The sequence below is a fragment of the Strix aluco genome, chromosome 1, assembly GCF_031877795.1.
Source record: "Strix aluco isolate bStrAlu1 chromosome 1, bStrAlu1.hap1, whole genome shotgun sequence".
Lineage (NCBI taxonomy): Eukaryota > Metazoa > Chordata > Aves > Strigiformes > Strigidae > Strix > Strix aluco.
This window is the reverse complement of record NC_133931.1, coordinates 38,524,766-38,543,708: the sequence shown is the minus strand read 5'-3', so window position 1 is coordinate 38,543,708 and position 18,943 is coordinate 38,524,766. Positions and strand designations below refer to the sequence as shown.

At 36.2% G+C, this 18,943-nt stretch overlaps 1 protein-coding gene across 5 annotated transcripts in view; it reads right to left on the bottom strand.

Annotated features, from left to right (window-relative positions):
• Positions 1-18,943, bottom strand: part of PDE7A (phosphodiesterase 7A) — an 80,147-nt gene that overhangs the window by 27,097 nt on the left and 34,107 nt on the right. For 2 of the 5 annotated variants that reach the window (XR_012622455.1, XM_074818187.1), the window contains exons 2-3: positions 11,156-11,216; positions 3,483-3,566 (exon numbers count right to left, since the gene is read on the bottom strand). Coding sequence is in view for 4 of the 5 variants with exons in the window: in XM_074818187.1 (XP_074674288.1) it covers positions 3,483-3,566; positions 11,156-11,216 (145 nt within the window). In the remaining variant the exon portion in view is untranslated. Of the gene's footprint in view, positions 1-3,482; positions 3,567-11,155; positions 11,217-18,023; positions 18,134-18,943 lie in introns of those variants that run through there. The other 3 variants (XM_074818196.1, XM_074818212.1, XM_074818205.1) reach the window with 3 other exon arrangements.

Genomic DNA, 18,943 nt, shown 5'->3' with positions numbered 1-18,943 from the left:
GCATTAGCTTTTATCAACATATTCTGTCAACACTGCAGACTGAATTACTATCTATGATGTCTTGCGTAACGTAAAAAAAACTTAAAAGTAATCACATTAACTGTAGTCTATTTGTAAACCAGTAGAGAGCAAGAGTGGTTATAACCACTGCAATCACTTTTTCAATAACTTGAAAACCGAGCAGTACATGCTGGGTTGTCAGACAGTAAAGTGCCAAACCCTCCTCGTTACCTGAGGAGTGAAAAGTAGATCCAGTGCTCTACATTCCGAGATGAATAAAATATTAAAGTGTCTGCAATTTGCTGTGCAACTGTGAAATATGTACATCCACTGAACAAAACCAGACCATTATATTAAAGGTAAAAATTTACTCCTGAGGAAGAAAGTTATGTGGCTGCTCTCTCCTTTCCAGAAACGGCAGCTTTTAGCTGCTAACTTGAGTTTATGCCCATGATCCCACATGACATGATCAACACACCACAGCAACAGAAAAACTAATTGATGTCTCAATGTTAACCAATTACCAACCAACATGAACACCACAATCCTGACTTCCCCCATTCATCAGGAAGCAGTCTTGTTGAAACAAAGATTTATTAAGCTATTCTTCCTGCCTAGTTCCTGCAATAGCAATAAAAATGTGACTTCTGGAATAGCATATAATACAGAAGGAAAACTACCACTCAAACAGTTTGATCATCAGTCAAATCCCACATTTAATAATCTTCAAATAAGACTCACATACCACAATCTCTAGCAATAACAACAAAGACATTTTTCCAACAATCATTTAAAAATAGAATTTCCTAGAAAGAAGTTACTATTGAGAATACTTTTAGCCAATTCAGAAACTTGAATATTTATTTGCCAATTACAGAACTCTGGGATGAATATGTAGACACTGAGTTTATAATCCTTAAGAAGAAACAGAAGTGGTCTTAACTAAATGGTAACAAATTTTACTTTGGTAACACTAGTCAAAGTTGCAAGTAAAAATTATGTTATGAAACAGAAGTGATTATTAAAAAAAAATTAGAGTAATGCATTTAAAATTCAGTATTCCTCAAACCTAACAATAAAATACTGGGTTAAGAGCCTATCAATAAAATATTAGAAAAACAAATGGTCAGCAGATTATTAACTGGACTTCCTGAAAGACGTTCATCATCTTCACAAAACATCACTGACAGAAAGAGAAAATAATGCTAAACAACAGAAGTTAGCTAAGCAAAATGCAGAATGGCAGTAATGCTTCAACACTGTGCATGATAGCCAGTATAGAAGTCATCTGCAAAACACGTAAGCAATGATCACTGCAAAACATCTAGAACCACAGAGTAAAGTTAGTGGACAGTAGAAGAAAGTTACAGTGAAACTTTACAAACACCATGAAGGAAGCATATCCATGCATTACTGATGTTCAGTATGCAGCTGTGGTAGGGAAACAAAAAAAGCCAACACTCTGATGGTTTAGTCTGCTTCAGCTGCAGAGGAGACCTTTTTTAGTCCAGTTTTCACCCCAAAGACAACCCATCTGGCTTGGCCAGCTCCTCTCACATGCTGTCTATTGCTCATACAGGTGAACATTTTTCAGCTATGTAGCTCTATGTGTCCAAATCCTTCTGGAGTTACCAGGGAATGGCAGGGAGAATATCCTAAAAATGAGATCTGATTCCCACAACTTCTCTCTGCCCACAGTCTGATAGTACAATACTAAAACTCTTTTGCTTAAAACAATTAAGGAAACACTGATCAGGACTCAATTAGCATTGCAGAGAAAAGAAAACATTTTATTTATTTTAAAGAAACATTTATCTAATTAATAGATAATCTAGTGATATGGTGAGAGATGGGGCTGAATTCCTTACTGACTGAAAGAAACTCCACAACGTAGCAGGAGTCTGAAGTCAAAAAGCAATGCTGCAAGAGGCCACAATCCTCAAGTGCAAAAAAATCTGACTATAATATGGAAACCCTGAAAACTGCCACAGCAGCTGACTTGAGAGGGAAGCTGTAGCCAAAGAATTTTTTGGGCCTCCTAGCAACATTCTTTGCTGTCATCAGACACCACAGTTGATGTTGCTAAAAGTTGGTGCCTGTGCCTGAACAAGTAGGGGCAAGAAGAAAGGGTGTGAAAATCCTTTTCCTGATTAGTCATGATCTGCCTGATGCACAGACATCAGGATGGAAAGAAACAGCATGATGAGTACCATAGAAAATACAGTTAATTTGACAACAGCAATAGTATCATACATGACTGCCTTTTAACAGGTAGTTCTTACAATATTTCTGTTAGTATTTTCCCATATCAGCATGAAATGCCACATATATATATATACACAAAAAGACAGTTACATAATTCATAAATCGCATGCTATTTCTACAGAGAATTATTATACTCAGTAGAATTATCAGGACTTGAGATGGAAATCTTATCCTCTTCATTGAAAAATTCAATATAGCATACTCTTCAAACTTTGTTTTCTCACCTATTTTATGATACTAACTTTTGAATGAAACTAAGAGTTTAAGAGTTTTAAATTTAAGTAGTGATCTACTTTTAAAAAGAGTAACTTCAGTTAAGATCAGAATATTAATTAGACCAGTTTCTGCCACTCATTTTTATTAATAAAGTAATTACAACAACCACACTTGTTACCATAAGTTTTTCTAAATCTTTCCATTGCATTCAGAATACTTGGAATTATGCTGATACAATGTTGGTATAGATACAACATTTAATACATTAATATTATTGGCATAATTTAATTAAGACTTAAATGCCCTGCACTTTTGCTGCATATTGGTTTGGTGGTTATTGAAACTTTTATATTACAACAACTACTGACATATTTATTTATAACAATATAGATGTAGAAAAAAGTGAAATTATCCAAAAATATTTTTCTGTAATGCTTCTCATAAACAATGTTTCCCAAAACACATAATCAAAAAAATTTCGTCTGCTCTTTTCTTGTAACACTTTAATCTTTCTTTAAAATTTGTCTATGTCCAAAAAATTTAAGTCCTAGCTACATGTCTGAGTAACTGTAATGTTAATTGATTATGATGAGGTCAAGAATATTGACATCTACTGTAATTTTCTTCAAACATCATCCTGGACCGGGCCCTTCTGCTGCTTTATAAAAGCAGGAAAGTATTCTCAACTGATTATGTGTGTCTGGTAAGAACTCGGCACACACATCAGTAGCTGTATATGCTGTATATAAGATAGGGATTTCCACAGAGATTCAGGTCTAAAACCAATTGAGTTTAAAGTATATTTTTAAAACCAAAAAAATTTAGCCGTGAAGATTTTCCTCTTCTATTTTTGGTAATGAAGTAGCATGAAAGATTTTCCTTAAGAAGTATAAAAAAATGGTCTTGCTATATAAGCTGCTAACTTTATTTTTAGAGGCTCAGTAGTTAAAATTAATGGAAGCCTTTGTTTATTTGTCATTTATCTGCTTTTAAATACTTACAGTGAAAAATACGGAAATCAATGTATGGATGAGAACCTCTTCTCTCTGTTTCAAATCCTGCCCGACTTCTTACTCGCACATCTCCTAGAAACAGGGTCAAGAGTGAAATAAAAGTGTGGAAGAGTGGCAGAGATAAAATGCAAATGAACATAGCCTGGAGGGGTAAAGATTCATGTACTTAATGGAGGAGGGTTATTCAAACAATAGGCCTACTTCAATGCTTTTTGTTTTAAAGGTGAAATTCAAAACAAAGTTTGAAGACTTGTTAAACATGCAATCGCATGCTTTCTTGTCAAAATCTCTCTGCCTAAGCATACTTGCCAGAAGCATGTGATAAGCATTCAGATGAAATTAGGAACAGCTTGCTACACCAGTATGGTAAAAATGCACCTTAATATGACAGGAAACAAGAACATTAAAAGTTGATTTGTTCCTCAGTAACACACATAAAACGATAACATTTTGTATAATACAAAAAAGATTCAGCTTCTAGAAATGGTAGCTTTTAGCAAATAAGCTAGTTACAATATGGTTTTATATTACATAATAGAATACTTTCCCACTAGCATTTACTTACTTGTGCTCAGCTGTTTGAATATTACACAAGAGCCTATTAAAATACCAAAACTCAGTATTAAAATTTTATCAAACTATTTCGCACTGCAATTAGCTTCAACCTGAATCTTTTAGCATGCTAGTTGATTTCTACTTACACATTTTACCAACTGAAAGCTGATCAGTATTCTTTTCATTAGGTATTTGTATGTATTAATGTAAGTAGTTCACCTGGATTAAAAGCTTTCACTTAAAATCCTTTAGCAATTACAAATTCGAGCAAATCTTTGAGGATCAAATGCAAGTGTTTCCCTCCTCAAATCCTAACAAAGAAGTGAAATTTAAGATGTGAAAATGTTCTGGTTTCTAATTATGAAAATCCTTCAAGTGTAGTATTATTCTCTCCTCAAACACAGCGATTTTCTTATGAATCAAAACTAAGTATTTAACACAAGGAACTAAGACTAATTTTATAAGAACAAAATAAAAATATAGCTATTTAATTTCCAGCAACTGGTAACATCTTGAGAGTTTTTTTTCCTTTTCTTCTCCCACCTGCTAATTTGTAATGCTGAAGCAGGCAACTGGTCAGAAAATAGCTAAAGATACTGACTAAAACTTCAGCAATATGCTTTTAATACTTAACAGGTATCTTTCTAGAGATACATATCTATAAACACTGATGTATCTGTAGTGACACACTTTACATGAATGTTATATTGTGAGGCACGTTGAGAGAACGACAAAATGGTAAGTAGGCCCAGGGATCCCCAAATAACAAGTGTAAAGTCTACATGTCAGTAAACGTAACACGGTTTCAGTTATTACTTGTTTTGTTTTTATGAAACTGAAAACCTCAAGAGAGCTGCAAGGGACAGTAACCCAATTACCTGTAAATGTTATTTTTCAGACCACTCATAATACATTACTTATAAAGGTTTCAAGCATTTATCTGAGCAGAGTGCAAGAGGCTTGTCTTGTTCCAGGCAATACAGAGGCAGCAAATTGTAGAACTCTTCTGTTAGGCGCAAGCAATTGGTGAATTTTATTTACAAAATCAATTAATAAAAAGGGAGGAAATTTTGGGAGAGAGGCAGCAAATGTATTAGTAGCTGTGTATGAAAATATCAGTTTACACAGAGGAAAATGTAACTTTCATTACCTTTCACTCATATTTATCTGGAAAATCAGTCATAGCTACAGCTGTGTGAATGAGTTCACCAGCTGAATTAAAAGAAAAATAAAAGAGCTTTTTTAGTTGAATTAATTTTTTTACACAAAAGGTGATACAACTTTTGTGAATTATATTTCGTTTTCAAGGCAGTCTTAACTTTCAAAATTTGCCAACCATAACGTGAATTAGCATATAGTTTCCGTGAGCAACTAGGTTTTGGTGAACAATTTACTTGTTCAAAGTGTCAAGGATAGAAAAAGTTCACAGGAAAATACCTGAAGACTATCACGGAATTCTGCAAACAACAAAACAAGCAGGTTCATCTTATAAACGATATCCAGAAAATTTCCCTCTGCTTTGTTCTTTTTTTATTTACTAGTACCTAGTCTAACAGCATAAATAGAATAACAGTATCCCTATTACCCTTGAAATGCCCATAGTGTTGTGGATTTTGAGTAGGAAAACAAGAACAACTGTCTATAAGTGAAATGCAGAAGTGCAACTAACTACATTGCTTTTAATGGGGATTATTAAAACATTTACAGGAATAGTTAGCCAAAAGAAGAAATTATATACTGAAAATGCACATGGCAAACTATTAAAAAGGCAATTGTAATAAGATAAAGGTAAAACAAGGGTATTTACTTGCATACATATGAAGTGAGAAATTCCCAGCAAGGAAAGCAAAATTTTTTCATTAAATAGTTGTCAAAATTCTCTCTCCTTGATCATGGTAGAAGCAGATGGTATGTTGTTAAGAATCAAGATCTCAACAATGGATTAATTTTTTTAGAATACATTTGGATTTATTCTAGAAAAAGATATCACTTCTACAACAGGACTAGAATTCATCACAGCAAACTAAGTAGAAATTCCTATTGGGCCAAAATGAAGGCTGAAGGGCTGTTTCAATTATCACTGTACAGAACTACTGTATTTTTCAAGATTTCAGATAATAAATATGCTTGGAAAAAATCAGTACGAGTGGAATTTGAAGATACCATACATCGACCTATAGTTTCTATGTATATAGAAGCATAAAAAGGAATAGCATCAAACCAGCTGCACATTTGCACATTATGAAATTATGGGCTACTAGCACAGCGAAACCAATCTCTACTTTGTATGAATAGTTAACCCCAAAACGTCCAGAAATACTGCACCATTGTTATGCATTTACTGTTCAGTTGATCTGACCTGCAGAGATCAATAGATCCCAAATGCACCCACTTCATTGTGCTTGCACACAACATAACATATTTGCATCGATTTGCTTGGGAAATCTTGCACAAGCTTTTTGTAACCCTGTGACTCTGAAATGATACAGAATTTAGTTTTAAGAGACACGTTCATCACCATAGGTAACTTAAAAAGGCACATTCCAGATTACTTTTATCACGCAAAAGGACACTGTTACATAATTCCTTCAAACAGCAACAGAAGTCCCATCTCAGAGCCAATCACTATTATGGTAGCTGAAAGATAATTAAAATTCAACATCTAAACCAAAAGATCTTATGAATAGTTTTCATTTATTTAGGCCTTTTAAAAAAATATCGAAGTGGTTGCTAAATCTTTTGAAACCATCAGATTGCACTGTTTGCTTACAGGTAAATGTCCTTGGCAGGGGCAGAAGTGGTAGCAAGCTGACAGTTTTTAACTAAAGTGCCTCTTTTTTAGCCACTTTAGCCACTCTGAAAAGATTCCTCTGTTTCCTTAGGGGAACACATTCAAGTCCAGCACCTTAATGACAGTGGACTTCCAGGAACATTTTTTTTTTCCCTCTTTGAGAGTTTCTGTGAAACCAAAGAATCAAGCAAAAGACCTAAAAATCATTAAGCCTTCCTTTCAAAAATCTCATTTTGTGCTAAACATGACAAAATATGTTGGCTAAGTAATCAGATTTTTTCCAGAATAGTTCTACATGACCAGGATTGCTTGCATTTTTAAGACAAAGACCATACAGGCAGAAACTCATCTGAAGATTGAATAAATAGTGGAAGAAGGAATATAAGAGAGGTTTGCAGCTACAGCTGAAAACTGAAAAGGCATTAGGGCTGTAACAAAACTTACCTTGAGACAGATCGTTTAGTTCCTACTCCTCTCTCTGATTCCTGCTCACACCACAAGGACAGCTCTGATACTTACGAGGCAGCTGAAATGCCATAGCTGACATCCCTGCGTGTTAGGGTTACACAGCACATACTTCGAGCTACCCTAATACTCCAGTGTGGCACAGTAACAATGCAGCAGCTGCTTGGAGAGCTGAGGCCTTCTGGAGCAGGGGCAGAAACCTCAGAGATCACGGAGGACAGCTGGGAGCAGAAATTACAACAGCCACCTCAAGGGAAACCACCCAAGTCAAAGCCATGAAGTCATGAAGAGCAGGATTTCCAGAAAGAATTACTAGCTTCACAGATTAAAGTTCCTATTAAATTTGTTGGAGAAACAGATGACAGGTCAGCTGAATATGCCCAAATTAAAGCAAAAGGAATACAACATAGCAACTGCTACCATATAAGAGCGTGCACCTGCATTACACAGTAGTTGGCTTCCACTGTTTCCTATTTGAAGTGATAAGACCTCTAAAGAAGGGTAAAATGCTCCAGTTTTAGTTGAGAGGTGCATGCTCACCGATACAAGCAGTCAGTGCCCCACTCTTTCTATCCCATGCACAGTAGCAAAACTTTCAGGCAATATAAAACAAGAAGAAAAAGAAACTAGAAAAGCAAAAAAGAGAAAAGTCAAGAAAGTTTTGAGATTACATAGAAGCACTTACAAGAAATTTTGAGAATTCCTCATAGTTGCTGAGAGAAGTAGCTGACTGAGGTGATGCAGATATATTAGCCCTTCCAAGATCTTAAAAGAAAAATTCTACAATGCTGCATCTGTATCTATATTTTTAAATAGTAAACAAGCCACTCGTGAGTGGCTTAGTGTATATTTTGGGAATGGGTATGACAGATGAGTCAGAGTCAACACTGTTTGTTTATATCGACACTGATGAAGACAGTTAAGAGTTAGTTGTTTATTTTATGTGCCCCTAAAATTTGATCTTTTAAATTGAACCTGGAAACACTGCTATAACACAGGAATTTCTGTTTACTTGGTGCAAATGAATTTCCATTGGATTCCCCCTGGGACAGTCTGAAAACATTAAAGGAAGCAACTCTACGGCCAGCACAACGAAGCAGAGGCAGACTGAGGTGCCCTAGGTACCCTTAACTTTCTATTTTTGGTTGGCTAAAATAAATACCTTATCAAGGTACATTTTATTAGTAGATATAGTCTGTTTGGAATAACAACCAAGTAAAAGGCAAAACCTCTCATCACTGTGCCTAACTTCCCATTAAGTTACAGCTGAGTATTCCTTACAGTTTACTCTGCTAAAATGTGCTAAGATAAATTACAAAAACAAAACAAAAAACCCCTCACAATACTGTATGGGAAATGCAATACTTCACATTTCTTGGAAAAAATTCTAATTGAATATATTCATTCTGGAATCTGGTCTGATATGAATGTTTCTACATACCGATGCGTCCAACTGTTCAGCTTTCAGGCTGGTCTTTTTTACAGTCCATTTACGAATACAACAGTAATAAATCTGTAAACAGTTGGTAACTTGTACAGTATAGTGCACATAACATTTGGGAAAACAAAGTGATCACCAACAAGTGAGAAAGTAATGCCAATTTAACATACTAATTCAAACTTCCAATGAGCAATTTTTTTATTTGCTTGTTGGTACCCTCCTCCCCCCAGCTGAAGATAGAAGAGGTCAATCCTTTAGAAGACCTACTGCCTCTGAAGAGCTAGCATCATTGAACAGCAACAAATGCCAGCAAGAGTTACGCTAGTCATAACAAGCACCAATCACAGTCTAATAATTAAATCCAATGAGAGGACAAGTGAAAATTTTATTTACTTAACATCATGTTCTGAATATATTCCAGTTCTGCCTATGAGAACAGTCAAAGAAAGATTTCAAACCAAATGAGATTTTTCTCTCAGTTCAGGTGTATATACCAAGAGCCACAGGAAGTCATGCTTTGCTTTCCTCTAGATTTACTTGAGCATTATCTGCATTATCCCTTTTGCAGAAATGATGAGCCTAACTACTTTATGGTACAGTTAAATTTCCAAAGTAGCAAAAGAAATTAGAATATTCTCCCCAGAAATTAATAATTATTTTCTTACAAGCTGTGTTTCTATCCCTAGCAGATTAATTTTTAAAAAGATAAAAACACAGACATATACTTACAGTACCTTTAACTCAAGCATATCAGTTCATTTCTAAAATTAAAACGTATTTTCCCTGTTGTGGAATTAGTACGTAATCTGTAGGATTTTGAAGCAGAAAAAAATCTGTATTTTCTAATTACAGCACAAAATTAGTTTAAAAAAAGTATCATAAAATCAAGGAAACAAAGCTACCTCAGGCCTAAATTTACTTTATTCTTATGACTAAAGCAGAAAAATCACATTTTGAATAATTCTAGTGTTCATCCTGCAAAAAGGATGATTAAAATGAACAAGGTATTTTAACTTTTGAAAATTAAATAAACCTATTTCCAATAACAAAAAAAAACCAGTAGCTTTTTCAATAAACATTTAGAAACTAGTATCTTCTGTCCTCTTCCTCTCAAATTGCCAAAGTACATTCTCTTATCAAAAATCCTTCAGTAGACAGTCAGTGCCATAATATTAACAACTTCACAAACTTAAAAAAAAATCAAAATAATTGAAAAACAAAAATGCAAAGATGCTAAGTCAAAATTGGATTTATATATACATATGCACATGTATGCCTACATACGTAAGTTATGACTAAATTCATATATATACACACGTGTACATGTGCATATAGCTTACAACTTTAAATTCACAGACAATGCAGTCATGAATTTCTGGGGACTAATACATACAATATACAACTAAACTGAAAAGACTCAGGGCATAAAAAGACATTCTGGCTGATTTAGTTGGAGCAGGTGTAAGAATTTATAATCACTAGCTGTTGATGTTCACTGAGCAGTGAGAGACATCATGCAAGCATTCATAGTCCATTTCAACACAAAATCATAGCTCAAGATGGCTTAAATTAAGTGGCATGATTTTGCCATGAAACAGACTTAAGAGTATATACGCAGTTCCCATGCCATCTGCACCACCAGCAGCCTCCAGAAGAGGTGCGGGAAGTACTGAATCCGGCAGCCAGATCTGCAAAGGCTTTGCATCTTTCTCCTCTCAACAACTGACCTCAACTCCTTTGGTGCACTCACTATCACAGAGGGTCTCACCCAGACGCTTGCCCCTCCCGATACTGTTCTTTCATTTTAATTCAGCTTTATCTAGTTGCTACTCCAGAGACATTCTTCAGTAAGTTGACTAAACTATTGGCCCTGGCATGCCTCCTTCCCCTTCTCAAGTCATCTTCTAAGATGAATAAGAAAACTATTGTTTAAAATCATATCATTATTTTAAGAACACCTTGAGCATTTCATAGCCCCAGTATGGAAGTTTTTAAAACTGTATGGTAACTCTCACACAAATGTTCTCTAAGCTACAGTTTTAACCAGAAGGATACCATACAAAGGTGATAAATTCCATCACAGAAATAAAGATCAATCATGAGTCAACTTGGAAAACTTAACTTCTACCAAATACATTAATTATAAGAACTTTTAATTTTTGTTTAATATAGGAGGAAAACATCCAACACAACGGTTAACTTGGGGGGGGGGGGGGAGAAAAAAGGCAAACAACCAAAAAACCCAAGTCAACACAAAAGAATTCAAATTCTTCTAAAGAATCTAACCAGAATATTATCCAGGAGAAAGGGAATGATAAATTTAAGAATTCAATACTCAAATATAAAAAAAAAATATTTTAAAATCAATCAAGCGTTAGACCTTTGCAATATAGAAACTGGTATGCTTACCTAGCATACGAATGTACAACGCAGTCTGATCAGAGCTGTCATAGGAAATTGCTCCACGTCTCTGCAAAAAAAAAAAGTGTATTTTAAGCTGAATCATTTTTAAATTGAAATAAAGTATCAATTGTCCATTTCCAATTTAACTCTCAAAATTAATTTTAACATGCATGTTTCATATATATATATATATATATACACACACTGATTTTGTTTTAGAAGGGGACAAAGGAAGGACAGGAATTGGTGATGAAGAGATTATGAAAAACAGGACCAGAGCGTGGAAAAAAAATCCCCCCTAAATTTCTTTCCAGATGCTCCTCAATCATTCCTCACAATAAAAAAAAAAAGAGACACGGAACAAGATTAAGCAGACACAATAAAAACATGCTCCTCATAGCCTTCTAGAATGTAATACTTAAAACAAATACTTGCAGTACCTGGTTTATTTCGTTACTTTTCCCTATGGGGTATTTCCATCTTTCAAAGCGAAAAGTTATTTTAAAAGAAGTAAGAGAACTCAAAAGACACCATTACTGAAGCCCTAGCAATTCAACCTATATTCTGCAAGGGCAGGACTTTGCTGCCACATGCTACTTTCGTTCCACCCAGTACTTTCTGTAGGCAAATCAAGGTACTGCTGAAGCAGGATGTAATGCATAAAGGTATTTTAAAGAAAACAAGCAAGTGGTATTTCACATTTGATGATAAAAGTCTAAGAGTCATCAAGCTATCCATGCACTACACTGAGATACTCCCATATAGGCTGTACTTCTTACCTACGCAAAATATGTATGTTCTATACATATTCAGCTAATGCAATAATAGTTATAATCCAGGAAGTCTCCCACAAGTGTGGTGAGCTTGTCCTCTAATAGCTGAAAACTGGAGGACTGTTCTCCTAGTTACACAACACTGGCATCACATGGTCTTCAAAGGTTGGCACAACCTACCACCCAGCCTCATGCCTTGCCTTTACGGTACTTTCACCATCTTCCACCACTTCCTAGGGCCTTCATTAATTTTATTTCTTAACCCTATGATCAGAGGATCACCTTCACAACCAGACTTCAATTTTGCCAGTTCACAACATTTGTTGTTTAAAGAAATAAGATTTTTCTGTGTGCGTGCACCTTTCCCTGTCCACCACACTTCTTACTTACACTGGGGACAGTGAAGTGCTCAGTGCCACAAAGGATTATCATACCCCTTTGAGAACTTCACATAAATGCCAACCTGGAGGTGAACGCAGTCACTCATTTTTAGCAGGAACAACACTACACCAGTGACATACACCAGCCTGAAAACGTGCAAGTTCAAAAGATGGGAAACCAAACCGTGTTAGGAAACATGACAGAAAAACAGATGTTGGCTATTGAAAATAATTCTGAAAGAAGGAGATAAACAAATTACTTGGAAGGGGAAAAAGGCAAAATTGCTTATACGCATCCATCTACAGAACAAACTGAATGCACACAGAGCAAGACTAGAGATTAATAACCTCTATCAGCATGATTTGTACAACTGGTGTGCTAAGACTCAGAAAGTTACACTTAATTGTTTTAGTATTTTTCATGTTAAAACAAAAAAGAAAACCTTACGCTTGAAGTCAGAGAAGTTTTTCCAAAGGTAAGCTTAATATTTAATTACAGAAATGACCAAAGACCTAGCTCCAAATGGGGTCCAATTATAGCAGCTGTTGTAAAGACTACAAGGAAGAACTCCCTGTACGGCACTTTTATGTTGTCTTAGCTTTTGTTCTGTATTTCCTTGGAAGATCATAAACCATGCAAATAATCCTTCCCTTGGAATATGTTTGTACAGCATTTCTCACAGCAATGTGCCTGCCCTGATGGGCAAGGCAGCAATACAACTCATCAGCCAGAAAATGACACTGATTTCTCACTAACATTTTCAAAATTCTGCCTATAACCTACCTTTGAATTTCAGCAAATTTCAGCTGAATATAGTTCCAGTAGCCTGGAACCTTTCATATCACTGACTAGGCATAATCAGTGATGTAATTTAGTGCTAACTTACAATTTGCACCTGTCTATCAGATTTCTGGACATGTCCAGTACAGTTCTGTAATCTAATACAGGAGAACGCTAAGCACACATAAGCTAGAAGAACCATGCCCAACTGGAACATTAGTCTCCAAGAAGGAAAACAATGCAAAAATTTACTGAAAAATAAATCTGTTTGATATGTTGATTCTAAAATATTACTTGCTCTCTAAAATCTAAAGTATTACTTGCTGAAGTAGTACATCCAGTATGATATCAAACACGAAGCAGATTTTTAAAAGCATAATCCAGTTGTTTACACAAGCAAGTGATTTCATTCTGCAAGAACTGACAGATCTCATAGGAATCTTTGAGCAATCAAATCCTTTTAAAATTACCTGTCAAAGTTTGATTTCCTAAGGAAAAAGAGACAATGTATTGTGTAAACCTTGCTAATAATACTTCAAAAGTGGTAGGACAATTTCAGCTAATTTTGCTAAAAGGGTAGAGGTGCTAAAGACGTGTCATTCACTGAAATTTTTTAAATAAAATAGGTAAGAACACAACACTTATTAGCAAGTTCCACCAAGGGACAGATACAGGGTGGGCGATGCGTAGTCAGACCTCGTACCTTTAGACCAGGCACATAAGTGAGGTACAGATTGTTAGGAGCACTGCGGTGGGAAGTCAGAGACAGACGAGGGAGCTAATGGTACAAAGGTTTTTAGCAACTTGTGATAGGTAAATTAAATAATATTACACTCATCCAGCCAGCCTGCTTTGTGTCAGCTCACGCTCCAAACTGGTAACAGACTATGTACCTCAGGTTGAGGTCTATCACCTATTCTCCCACTTCAAATAATACTGTCAGCGTATTTGTTATACTACCCCCTACACTACTCTAGAAAAATGCAAGGGAAAAAAGGCAAAAAAAAAAAGAGAAGCAGTTTAATCTACACTGCCTATGGTTCTTTAAGATACTCTGCCCAGATTCCACTTTTTAAATCCAGCAAACAGAAAGACCAGCTTCTACTGAGATGTGAACTCTCACTCGCAGCAAACCTGTAAGCAGAAAGGCAAGTGCGTATTTAAGAGCTAAAGTTTCTGTAAAGCACTTAACAGTTCAAACAATTTTATCACCAGGATTCTATCCTTTTTGACCGCCAAAAATACCTCCTCCCTCACTGCTAATCAAAGTCCCACTTTCTGTAGCCTACACCAAGGCATCAAGACTATACTTGCATTAAAAATTTACCTTACACAGTCAAGATGACTAGCCTGCACTGTATCAGCCTACAGAAACCTTGGCTAAAAGCTTCCTGGACTTCAGCTTGACTTGTGGCACTTCAAAATATGACGTTATTGTTAATATTTAACTCATTCAGCATAAAATTTTGTTTCTAGATCTCTGTCACCTCTTTGGTCTACCTGAAGCTTCGTACCTGTTAATAACCATAGAGCATATTGAATTCCTTGACCCTCTGTACAAATCTCAAACAAATAAGCATCATTCCAACAGGCAGACAGAATTACTAGTGTCCAAACTGAAGACAATCCTAATGTGCTTAGGCAGGTTCCCTTTTCAAGCACAAGGACAACTTGGTCTGGTGGGAATATCTGCTGGACTCCAAGTGAATCAACAAATTTCTCAAATCATTAGATGAGGTTCTTAACGGCTCCACTCCTTTCCAGACATGAACACAGCCTGGGTGAACTGGCTGGGCTGTTTTGCTTCAGCAGTGAAGACAGATGTGAAAGATGACTGGGAAGGATTGTCTACACTGGACTTACAGTTTGAAAACCTTACCTTAAATTTCAGTTTCATATAGAGTGTCGATTACTCTTTCAAAGGGCAATACAGGAAGAGAAGCCTTCATTTCTCTCTCTTGTCACATCTTTGTGGAAAGTGAATGGAAGATGTTCAAACTAAAGTAGAAGATCCATTAATCCTTTAAGAACAACAATGATACAAGGACTCCATAAAAATAAGCGAGGGGGGTACTCTACCAAAAGATAGATTTGTCAGATCTTTCTGAAAATCTTTTCACAAGAGTATAGGAGGTTATTAAAGGCCAGGCAATGGGAATGATATGCCAAAATAGCACACAAATGTGTCTTCAAAGGGAAACCGCTTCAGTGATGTTAGGGAGTATACTCAGCATATGCATCTAACACTTGGAAACAGAGCACCTGCTGCTGTTTGTGCCAAACAGAAACGTTTCCATTGATGTTTCAGTTTTATCACAACGACTTCCCAATCTAGTTCAGAGGAGAGCACCAGCATTACTGTTGGGCACTTCATTCTGGAAAATGTCAGCTAGCCAGCTTTTGGACTATCAGGCAAAATAACTGCTGGTCTCATTCTGTAGCAGCAGAAAGAAACGGGTAGAGTTGTTGGCTTTCAAAATTCAGGTGCTCCCACTAAAAAGAACCATCCATGCTTTCTGATGGAGTTCACAACCCTCATTTTGCAACTCAGTTGTTTATTCAGAAGCTGGGAAAGAAAAGACAGAAGAAAGCAACACAGCCAGTCAGGTATTGTCACCTACTTGGCTTTTCTGTCCAAGTCATTTGCTCAACAATCAGAGGACTGTTTTTAGAAAGAGAAATTGAGAGCAAGTTTTGAGAAGTTGTTGTATCATGGCAACTGCAATTTACTGGTTAAGCTGCCTCAAATATATACACTTGACTTGGTAACTATTTAAGATTCTAAGACAGTTTAACAACTAGAAGTCCCTAGAATGACAAACTAATTAGATCAGATTTCTCCAACTATTACTGGATTTAAAAAGCACAACTGTCATTCATTGTAATTCTTAGAATGATTTCAAGTAATTAAAAGTTCTGTGCTAACATAAGATCCACAGTTTTCCACAAGGCATCACCAAGTTTTTACTCACTAATGCATCACTGGAAAATGTTCTTTTAAAGCACTTAAAACTGTCACTGAACTCAGGCAAGCCACTTCAAAATGGTCCTACTACTGTTTTCTAAATATTTCACTGGAGTTCAAAGCAGTATTTTGAAAGTTTATCAAATGAGCAAAAAGAAAATGTAGTTAATTTCAGGAAGATACTAACCAGCAGTAAGCCATACACACCCCCATCAAGTATCTGAATGTGGCAAATCTAATATTTTCTTCCATATTAAGCTATTTCACACAATCATCTCCCAAGACAGACGGCAATCACTTATAAACTTAGCTATGGTTTGAATGATAGTTATCAACCTTAGTGATACATACATTTAACAAGCACCTATATTTTTTCTTATACACCTTAGATGTGTATCATGTGGCATCATAAGATTTATCCAAAGTTTTGTAACATAAAACTTCAAGATTTAACAAAAATACACAAAACAAAAGCTTGAAAATTGATCAGAAAAGAAAGCACAGTAAAAAAAAATAAGCGTGATTGACCTAAGTGAGGGCAGCAACACACAGGGATATTACCTTTAGAAACTAAATCAGAATGGCAGGACTCAAAAGCAACAGCAGAATAGGATAATTGGATGAACCCAAAAGAAAATTCTTTGAAAGAAACAACTGTTAGCACATTTAAAAACACAGCCATAAACAGCAGAGGGTTTTTTATGCTTAACTGTATTATGTCAGCTACCCAGAATTCCTATTTTTCCCACCTTAACAGAATTTTTGACCAAACTGAATTATGGCCATAATCCTTATGCAGGCTTTTTATGTCAAGTTTCAGAAAACCAGGAATTCAATGGTATACTAGTAAAACGAGGATGATGTACTAGGCTAGCACACTGGCTGTAAAACTTTGGCATTTAGAATCTGCCTTCAGTCACAAGTAAATATCCCTTAGGGTATCCTGGTCTTTTTCTTGATGTGACAAAAGTTATCACAAATGCAAGCAACTAAGCCTTACCACTTCTCCTTTTAGAAAATTTATAACTGTGTTATTGGCAGTGACTGAAGAGCACAGGCATAGATACCTGGCAAAGCTTGTTTTCACAATAAATTCAAATTCATGTTTGCTTAGGTTCTCCTGTTAATCATACAAAACTGTTAAAATTGTGTATTAATAAAAAAATCTACCTATAAATAAAAAAAAAATCCCCCCCCCCCCCCCCCCCCCTTCCCTCATTCTCTCCAATGATTCTGGCCATCCTTCACAATCCTAAACTTAATTTTTTTCTCCTTTTGGAATGGATTCCAGGTTAGGCAGCAAGCTATGCTGAGAAGAGCCTTGTCCCTTCTCCAGGCACCAATTCCACCTATATTTACTACCACAATGTACATTATGGAGATACAGTCTTTAGAATGGGAGAGTATGAACTCCTAATTTTGTCTAACATTAGCTCACATTTTTCAAAACACAGGCATCTCAGATGGAAAGGCTACAAAGTAAGTGAAGTAGCCAGTATTTCTCCTAAGCAAACAAAATTGGTATTTCCACTCCTGTAACCCTGAAATCAACAATAAAAAAAGGATATCCTGTCCAGGAAGCAAAATACACTAATTTGTATTATTCTCACTATGTTTAAAATTGTTTTTCCTTATTTTCACAAAGCCTTTCAAGTGCTATAAAATTGAAGATCTGTTAGTAAAGGAGGCAAGCATACCCTTGCCATTCAGAAGCCATTTCAGATCCCTTTTCCCCGTCTCCTACCTGGCACTGCTACAAACACACTCTTCCCACTTCAAGGCAGGCAAAAGTCGAGAGCTACAAAATCATGTATGAACACTTAAGAAACACAATCTTAAATGACGAATGATGTGTTTCCAAAACAGATTAGATTTAAAAAAGAAAAATAAGCACTCATGAAGTTCTTAATGACTTGTTTTCTCTCAGGCTACTTATAAACCCAGTTAGTCAAAACAGAATAATAAAATGGCCTACCTTAGAAGTAATCCATTTGATAAGGATCAGAGCTAAGCACCAGATCAATGCAATTCCCATTGGATCACCCCAAAGACCTGAAGCATAATCTCCTCCCTGATCCCAGCCAGTGCTGGAAGCTGTGTGAAGGTTTAAGAGCCTGGGAAGCAGCATGCAGTGGCAAGGCTGAAGGCAGGCAGGGGCTGCCTGCACTGCCAACAGCTGCACCAAGGCTTCGGTCACCTGACAGCCCCAGCAATTTGCTCCCTGTGAGCAGCACTGCCCTGTACATCTCGCTGCCAACTCCATACTCGACAAGAAAGTTTTACAACCAGAGGACATGGTAAGTAGTAAAACTATACTAAACCCTACAAAAATGCTAAAGGAAATTAAAAGCCACGATTGCGTGCTTTTATAACACATCTTTTAATACAGCAAAGCATGCTAGACTACAGGATCAAATTCCAGTACTCAAACCCACCTGAGCTAATTCAGGATACTGCGTTCCCTTTAAATGCTATGAAGAGCCTGTTCCCAGCAGATTTCACCATAGCTGATATTCACAAGTTCCTTTTATCTCTGCCACCTGGAGAACTGCTATGAACTGAACTTCAAAACATACTTCAAGGTTGCTTTTATAGCAACTTACTATAAATAACGTTAATGAAAGAAAGTTAATGCACTGAATACATGCAATCATTCACACCAATCATCATCCTCTAATCTCTTCTTTTGTCCACTAAATATCGCATCATCCTTCATACTGCCTTTCTAGCCACACATGCTCATGCCTGACCTGGCATGTTTCTTCAGTTTATTGCTCCAAGGGTGAACTTGCTTACAATTCCCCTCACACACACACACACACACTCCCCCAGCACCTTCCAGGGTTGGAAGACAGAGTAACTTCCTCTAAGAGCAGTGATGATGCAGCCAAGTGG